This window comes from Branchiostoma belcheri, unplaced genomic scaffold (genome assembly GCF_001625305.1).
Source record: "Branchiostoma belcheri isolate BF01 breed outbred unplaced genomic scaffold, Haploidv18h27 scaffold21, whole genome shotgun sequence".
In the NCBI taxonomy this organism is placed as follows: domain Eukaryota; kingdom Metazoa; phylum Chordata; class Leptocardii; order Amphioxiformes; family Branchiostomatidae; genus Branchiostoma; species Branchiostoma belcheri.
The window spans coordinates 552,437-561,078 of record NW_017803602.1 but is presented as its reverse complement, the minus strand read 5'-3'; the positions used below and the strand labels follow the sequence as shown (position 1 = coordinate 561,078).

General features: G+C 42.0%; 1 protein-coding gene across 1 annotated transcript in view; it reads right to left on the bottom strand.

The window, feature by feature from the left end:
* Positions 1-3,150: 3,150 nt before the first annotated feature.
* The window catches only part of LOC109469808, a 9,830-nt gene continuing 4,338 nt past the window's right edge, over positions 3,151-8,642 (bottom strand). The window contains exon 4 of the mRNA XM_019768502.1: positions 3,151-3,911. Coding sequence (XP_019624061.1) covers positions 3,151-3,911 — 761 coding nt within the window. The remainder of the gene's footprint in view (positions 3,912-8,642) is intronic.

Sequence of the window (8,642 nt, the reverse complement as noted above, 5' to 3'; positions counted from 1 at the left end):
ACTTTTCCTCCCACCCACGAAAGACTTTACACAGAGTACACGTAATAAAGCCTTACAAGTGCGATCAAATAACACGCCCCAATAGGGTATTGTAACTTTTGCGTCATTCATCGAATCACCCACACAGTATTACGCCTATTAGTAATACCAGCAGTAGTAATTACAATTAGCCTATTATATAAGATGGGCCCTTGTAGAAACGGTCTGTCTTTGTTATATGTACGATGTCATTCCGCAAAATGCGTGGTAGAGTAATGAGCAATCTAGTCACCATTAGTGGATACCTATGACGGGGTGTGTGTGTTCGGGAGGACGTAATTGGGACATAGACACAGAACTGGGCTGTATTGGTTTTCTTCTATTTCCTGGCGAATACAGTAAGGACTGTATGCGGGTTTCTTATGAATATTCTACCTTAGAAAATATGCTCAGGAGCTGTTCTATTCATGAGTTGGGACAATTCATTCCTACACGTGCTTTTATTAGCTTTTTACGTTGTCGTATCTGTGTGTTCCACTGAAATTAGCCTTCGGGCATGAATGTGCAAATAAATTTTGATTAAAAAGATAAGCCGGAAGACAGGAAATAACATTACAGTTTATTATCTTTAAATTAGGCAGAATAAATAGATAACTCGAGTAAATATTCAACAACGAAAATAAGGGGAACCGAAGAAGGTTTTTCTGAATACTTGACGTTCTTGTATATTTCTTTTTATGTGAAATAATACGGAGCTATACTACATCGACAATTCAAGTTCACTCGTTAACGGTCGCATTCGTCGTACGATTTTGATGTCGTATGCTTTTCAAGCATGATGACTAAGAACGGACCGCCGACAAGGATCCAAGACATCGCCAGTCTTTTTCGTAACAAGACATCTGAAGACATATGCACGACTATCACAAGAACAACTCTCACACAGCATATGTGCATGGGCCTTTAAAGAGAACCTCATATGAGTAGCTCTAGATCACTTTGTCATAAGCTAATTTAATCTTGTGTGGCCCAGATATTGAGATTACCATGTGTCATTTTAATATTCACCACATAAACGCAACGTAAAATGAACTTCCTTTCTTCCTTTGACAGGACGATCTACAAATCATTACCTGTCACATCGGCAAAACGAAGACCAGTTCGCAGCGTTCTTCGTCTGCAAAATGCCAAAATAGAATCTGACATCCACATGACAGAAATCATGATTGAATTGCACAGCGAGAAATTAACCTTCTTTTTCCGATCGTCATTGTGGTCTTCGATCACGTCCCGCTATACAGGCGGATTTTGATAAGAACTAGCTGTGCCATACACATGTCAGTGCAGATCCAAGGGGAAAGGGGTTATATTCATTACTACAAGAACGTAATGTCGATTTTGCGAGAGACGAAGTGGAAATAGATTGTGTAATGTTGATTGAAGACCAAAGCGAGGCCTGGATCTAATCTGCCAATTTTCGTGCCTTTCACGAAAACTTTCACTTTACACTTAAATACCTGATCATGGTACGTAGTTAGACTTCATGCTTATCTCCCAGGAACAGATATAGCGTACTGTCGCGGAATTATGATCACCTGCATTGTATTCGATGCGGTTCATATATATATACATATATTGTAACGCTATATAGATGGGAATATATTCTGTACAAATTACCAAGTAGTTAACAGACTATGGCGGTGGTATTATACAAGTAGTGAGAGAACTTAGCAATAGTGACAGACGCGTGTACCGTGAACGTGCTCAACGACCGAGCAATTTAACTTCAAGTACTGAGTACGTCCCACAACACACAGCTTCAACATGCATCAAGCGCGCGAGAGGGCGCCGGGATTAAAACACGTTTTCACCAAATAATACATTCTAAATCAACTACCTGACTGCCATGTTAAAGAGAGTGCGGGTTACATACATAGAAGAGTACATACTGTATTCAAATAAAGTCTTAATATGATTTCTTGGATAAAGACAATTTGAAAGTCGTTTCCTTGGATACACTTAAGATGATAATATTTACTGAATTCTCTCTAGTGGATGTTTTTGCAAATGTTTACGTAGATGTTTGTCACATTGATGCCAATGTTTGCAGGCACCCAGTGCATACTAGACACAAGAACCATGTACACTCCCGCCCGAAAATGTAGACAATGTTTAACGTAACGACCAAGACCTCTGATAACAGTCATACATATCTGAACAGATGCATTCATTGCAGTGGGGAAATGGCACATAAACATGGTAGATTGTAGATTGGTTTTCACCTGGTACGTGATGTATTGGGTAATCTGTAGGGCGTTAATTTGATTTAGTAGACAGATGATGAGGATGGATTGAAGGAAAGAGTGAGTAAGGATGAGCTTAGCAGAGTGGCGTTTTCACTCGATAAAACAAATTTCATTTTTATGAAAAGTAAGAGACTGAGATTTTGGGGGGGTGAAGGTATTGACTTATTACACATTCATTTAACTTTTGATCTTGATCGTTCAATATTTCACGCCCACCAAAGAGGACGTCATAAAAATCTCTAAAACGATTTAAACTAACTAGAAACCACAGCGACCGTCTTAACCCTTTAATGAGCACCATGTCACTAGCTAGCATAGAGATGACAAATTACGGAGGAGCTGTAATCTATTACCAGCGCCGTTATTAGAACAGGAATGAATCAGAAGTCTAGGATGATGAATATGTTTGCCAGCATGAAACATCTTAGTCTAATAGATGATTCCTGCATTATCACTGACAAGTGACGTCTGGGCTGCCATAGATGTACATGTGTACCTGGGAATCCCAATCATTGCTTATTCCATGGACCTGAAGACAGTTCGCTAATGCATTCACGATGCAGTGAGCTCACTTCCACAGTCTACACAAACACTATACAGACATTCAAATATGATTGAAATTTTCTTAGGAAGGAACGAAGTGAGGTCAACATACAACCTTTCATGGAACGTATACACAGCTCTAGACATTGACTTACATAGTTGTTATATGATGCGATACTGTGACAATCCCCTAGTCTATATATTGTGGATTTCGATGGCAAATTGGTAAAAATATAACCCTTAAAGTCGTCTTTCTTAGATGCCCAATAGGCTTCTCATGCTCTTCTTTAGGTACCTTTTAGCAGCTCTGTATTTCAAAAGGTCAAGTTAGCGTAGGTGTCTCTCCAACACACTCTGAATGCTGAAACCTGTACAAATCCCGCACTGGTACAGGGGAGGGCATGGACTGCATGTACCCCCGTGCTGGGTTCAGATGGACCGGAGAGCTGGGCTGGTAGCACAGGTTCGGACACGAGCCCACCGAGAATCGTGCGAATCTGCAGCTGGTAGAGGACATGGCCGCCGGCCTGTGGTCGTGCGGTGATGCGGTATAATCTTGGTACAGTAATGTCGCTGAGAAAGGGCCTATACCTGGTGGTAGACCCGGTTTCACTTCTTCACTTGGTTCGCGAATGATGATTCGTTTTGTTTTCTTGTCTCGGTCCTCTAGTAATGCCGTTATCCCACACAACATGGAGAAAACCCCGAGTCCAAGAATCAGCGGACCGGCCAGTCGGAACGTGTGCAGAAAGTCCCGGTCTGTGAGGAGCCCCAGGCTGCTGTCCATGTCCGTGGTGCTGGAAGAGTTGTTGGTGTTGTTGTTCTGCACAGATATCACCACGTACTCATACGCAAACATGGACAGAACTACGCCAATGGCGAAGACGAAGAATCCCATTACAATAATGACTGTGGGAAAAGACAGAAGGTTGATCCTGCCCCTGATCACCATGATTTGAGGTGGTTTGGGTACAAAATGGCGCGCCTTCTGTAGCCCTTCTTTCTGTAGTTTCAGAGTCCGTTTTCTTCTCTCGCTAGCTAATTTTGCGCCCGCTAGGGCGCCACGTCCCATCATCTTGACGGGTGAAAATCGGCAGCAGTCCAAGAGAGTACCCAGCAATCACGCGTGGCTAACGCCTTTTACACGCGGGTCTAATTATTCTGTGACACCTTTTAAAGTAGGGGGAATCCTCGTGTTCACTCCGTGTTGTGGAACCATACTGATGTCTTAAAACGTCTATAGCAATCAGCCCTGGGCAGAGATCACGCCAGATCCTGTCTACATCAATAAATTCTGCCTTCCTTCTAAATATCATTAAAGAAACGCACCATCTCACACCACAGTCTGGTGCGAAAACGTTATTGCATTACGGGAAGTTTTACAATTGCTGGTCTTCACTATAGGAAAATATATATACAGCATGTTTCTTTACCCAGAGCATAGTCACAACCCATCGATGACAACATGTCGAAATAACAAGAGGTTCCCACGTACATTTCCAGGATTGACGTTCTACGTCTGTCTGATGTATGCATCAAGATGTTTTAGAGCCCACAGATTCGCCTTGAGGCAGTTCGTTCAAGAAAAGTTGATTCTACGTCTCGTAGGACGAGTTCTTGGCGTCATAACATGTCTTTGGTTTTTAGGTACGATCATTCTTCTGTTTTTCAATAATAATGGATGGTTATGATAAAACGTGCACCAGTTCAGCACCGCACTCACGAAAGAAACGACCTCACTTCCCCGTCCAGTGGAGATCCCGGGAGCTGTACAGAAAAGTGTGCGGACGCACAATCTGTCAGTCAGACGTCAACATAAAATCCCGCGTAAATCAAACATTGGCTTTCCAAAAGGCCCATATACGATCCTCAGCTTCTGTGTACCGTGGCAAACTTCAATTAACAACAGCTGTTACGGTAGTACTATATTCAATGATTTCTAACGAGCTGGTTTGCTCATGTTAGCTTAAAAAGACAAGACAGTCAAGAATTCTAGACATGAAATACCTCCGGTAAAATCGTGTCCGCCTCCTTGTAGAGAACCGACGATTGAATAATGCGACCTTTCGTTCCGTTTCTACACAGCTCCGCAGGAAGACAGGTCCGCAGGATCCAATTGCAGGGTCAGTATTATTAGACGAACGGGAGGGGTCGTTGGTGATACAAGAGTCTGTACAGAACCAGCCGTGATTCTGGAACATGTGAGCCAACTCGTGATACGAACCACCGCTGGGGTCAGAGTGGTGCTATAGAGGAAAGACGACCCGAGAAATTACAGCCCACTATAAGTCACCCCACGTACACATCACACGGGTACTACCACCTCTACATCAATGATAAGGCCTGCCTCTCCCTTCTTCTGCTGCACTGGAAACGTGGAGACTTTAATGCGCAGGCCAAATGAAAGTTGAACACTGTTTTGACACAATTTGTCTTTAAAATGCAGTGTCGTCAATATATTTTCTAACTATGAACATATGAATAGTAGCTAAACGTAGCAAACAAATACAGATAGACTATCAACATCATTATTTTCTATTAATGATTCTTGACTTTATCTGGAATATTCATTTTCAAAATTACTACCCGATCAGGCGGGAAATTACATGTTAGCAGTTCATCAGGTCTAAACATATACCTCAATTATACATATCCGGTCCAAATTCTGGTTATTTCAAAAAAACACGTACGTATAGTTGAGCGTGTAGTTACCATACCGCGCATTCGTGATGAGTGTTTCGCGCATTAGTTGACTAACCTTCTCCCTGCTGCCTAACGCCGTAATCAATGTAGAATTGATGATCAGACGGTGACTCCAGTGTGCTAGAGGTTAATCATTAGTGTGCCCTATTGCCATTCAAAGAAAAGAAATACCACTTACGAAACTCTACACACACAGATATCGATTGGATTCAACAACAGTGACTACAGCTAGCAATCCACCCGCTGTGGCTTATGATTGCTCTCCAAGATTATATGATGCCTGGCTTGGTAGTGGGGCACATCACGGGCACGTGCACGTGGGAGTCATACAATCCTCTATATTACCTATTTGTACATTGGTCATTGATGAGTAAAATTCGCTTAACTTCTGGGGTACCTATATTATCAACATCGTAATTCTTATCACATCAGCCCAATGGCTGAACAACAGTCCCATCCGAGAATGACAGTCTCTGCCACAAAGGTCACATCGGTAAGCTGGCTCAGTTCTGTTGCAGAGTTCGGATCCTAGCGTACCGCGGGCCTGCCAAAATACATGTATGAAGCTTACGACGAAATCTCATTTGACGCCAGGACTTGAGTCATTCTTTATGTAAAGGTTAGGAGAGCGAACTGTGGGATTGACAGACGCAGAGAGGGTAATAGAAGTCACCTGATAAATATGCCGGTCGAATGTAGATAAGGTTCTCCCCTATCCTGGAGGTGAAAGACCGGTAAAGATTTTGTCATGAATCCAATATTCTTCTAGCTCTTCGCCAAAGAGTAAATATGGTTTGAACTTGATATACCATCTCGTACTTTCGCTTTATAGGGCACATTTAATTTTTTCACACAGGGAGCAATATCAAATTTATGCCCAAATTTCATGTGGAGTGAAACTAGCGGTTTCGATAATCCAATGTACCCTAGTTGTCACATTGACAAATTGCGCAGTCGTTAGCTGTGCGTAGCTTTGGTAACGAAATCAAATATATAGATTTGTTACATAAAAAATTGCACCTAACACGTTAGAATATATATGACATTGTATTTAAGATTCTCATAAGAAACATGCCGATTCAAATTAAGCGGCTTAAGTGTCACCGTACCGCCAGTGAATGTGCCATGGATACGTTTGTCGGATAAGATCTTATGACATGTAGCTTGTCACGTGTAACTCACAAGAGTAATCGTGCCAATGTCCTTATTATAAAATATGTTTTTATATGACGAGTAATAGAATGCACTTAGCTGTTTGGCTACGATGAAGTTGGCTAAAACGTGCTCAGGGTATTTTATGTTAAACTTTGCCTCTTGATTCTCAAACAGTCTGTTCGTCTTATTTTAAGAACATAGGCCTTGCGTTATCATACGGTTATATCTCCAACTTGTTTGTGACAAATTCAGTGATTTGCATTTTTAGAAGATGCATCATCTTAACAAAGGACTTTAAGCTTTTATAATCTGCTCAACATCGTGCCTTTGTAGCCGTGCTGTGTTTGTTAATTTGTTTTGTCTAACAGTAACTGGATGGCTGATGCTTCATCAATTTCTTACAAGCTTCGTTTTTCCTCAGTTTCCTGTGCTTGCGTCCAATGCATTTAGAGCATGAAATTGGAAATCTTACACTTCCTGGGATTGGTTTGGAACTGTGGGGATTGTATTAAGTGATTTTATATACACAGTACTATTCCTGAATTCCTCCACGTATACGTAACTGCCCAATACATTTTGCACCAAATCGCGCGTCGGGTCACCTTCAAACTTGATATCCCTGTCAATCATCTGGAACACACTTTCCCTGCAAATATATACCTCTGCTACAAGCATACATACAATCCTAAATACAATCCTAAATACAAACCCATCCAAAAATCAATATTGCAGACATTATAATGCGTGAAAACCCGTGAATTTTCCCTAGTATCATAGCCGACCATTTGGCACTCGCTGGAAATTTAGAAACCCTTCGTTCCTAGCAGAGACGTATAAGCCAACATGTAAACTGGTCATACATGATTTGCCATACATAATAACTTCTAACGTTACATCGTGTTTTGATATATGAGTTTCATTGTGAATACATCCCAGTAGACACGCGCCGAATGGTATCAGCAGTGCCAGTGACCATTTTGTTTTCATCTCCATCACTCCAAGAAGAAATCAAGTGGATCCACTCACGCTGGATCTATAACGTACTCACCTGAATTAATGTGGTCGCTGTCGCCAGTTTGTACACGTGTACTGTTACAGAAGGATCACCCATTTTAAATGCTACACATCACTTGAAATTGACTACGATATCGATGTTGATATGAAATGCAATGTAGTTAATGTTAGGCAGACGCCCTTTATTATTAGGGTGAAAGATGGTGCTCTTTGAAGTGGCTAGTCGGTGAAGGATGGTGCTTTTTTCATGTGGCTAGTAGAAGTGCAATACGGTCTGTCACAGCTCGCGTTTTCAGTCAAGCAGACTGGGCCACCCTACTTCTTCTTCTTCTTTACTCATCCTCTTCTGAGGTACAGCGTGTGAAGTTCTGCCGCCAGTCTTTCATAGCAGACAAAAGTTCCAATCCTTGTAGACCAGTGTCAGACTAGATAAGACCCTTAAGTGTTGTGATTGGACGACCAATCCTCCTTTTTGCCTCTGGAGTCCAGAGTAGCAATCGACCCGCTGGTTCGCCACCCTACACTTCTCCATTAATACCTCCATCAAATGTCATGAAGGTTATATCTTCAGTTGCGTTTGTCTGTTTTTCTGTCTGTTAGTCAACAACATAACGCAAGAACGACTGAATGGATTGGTTTCACACTTGGTGTGTTGGTAGGGTGTGACGAAAACTGAAAATGATGATATTTTTGGGCCCCCTAGCGGCTGAATGGATTGGTTTCACACTTGGTGTGTTGGTAGGGTGTGACGAAAAATGATGATATTTTGGGCCCCCTAGCGGCTTTCCCTGGTACTGCAGCGAAACTTCATGTTTTGATATCACGCGATCTGGACATGCTAGGGTCATGAATTTCGATGGTAGGTAGCTCTTGTGCTCAGGAAGAAGTCACGTGAGTTTAAGTTCCCTAGCAGCTTGTTCTGGAACTGCAGGGCGGTTTGTT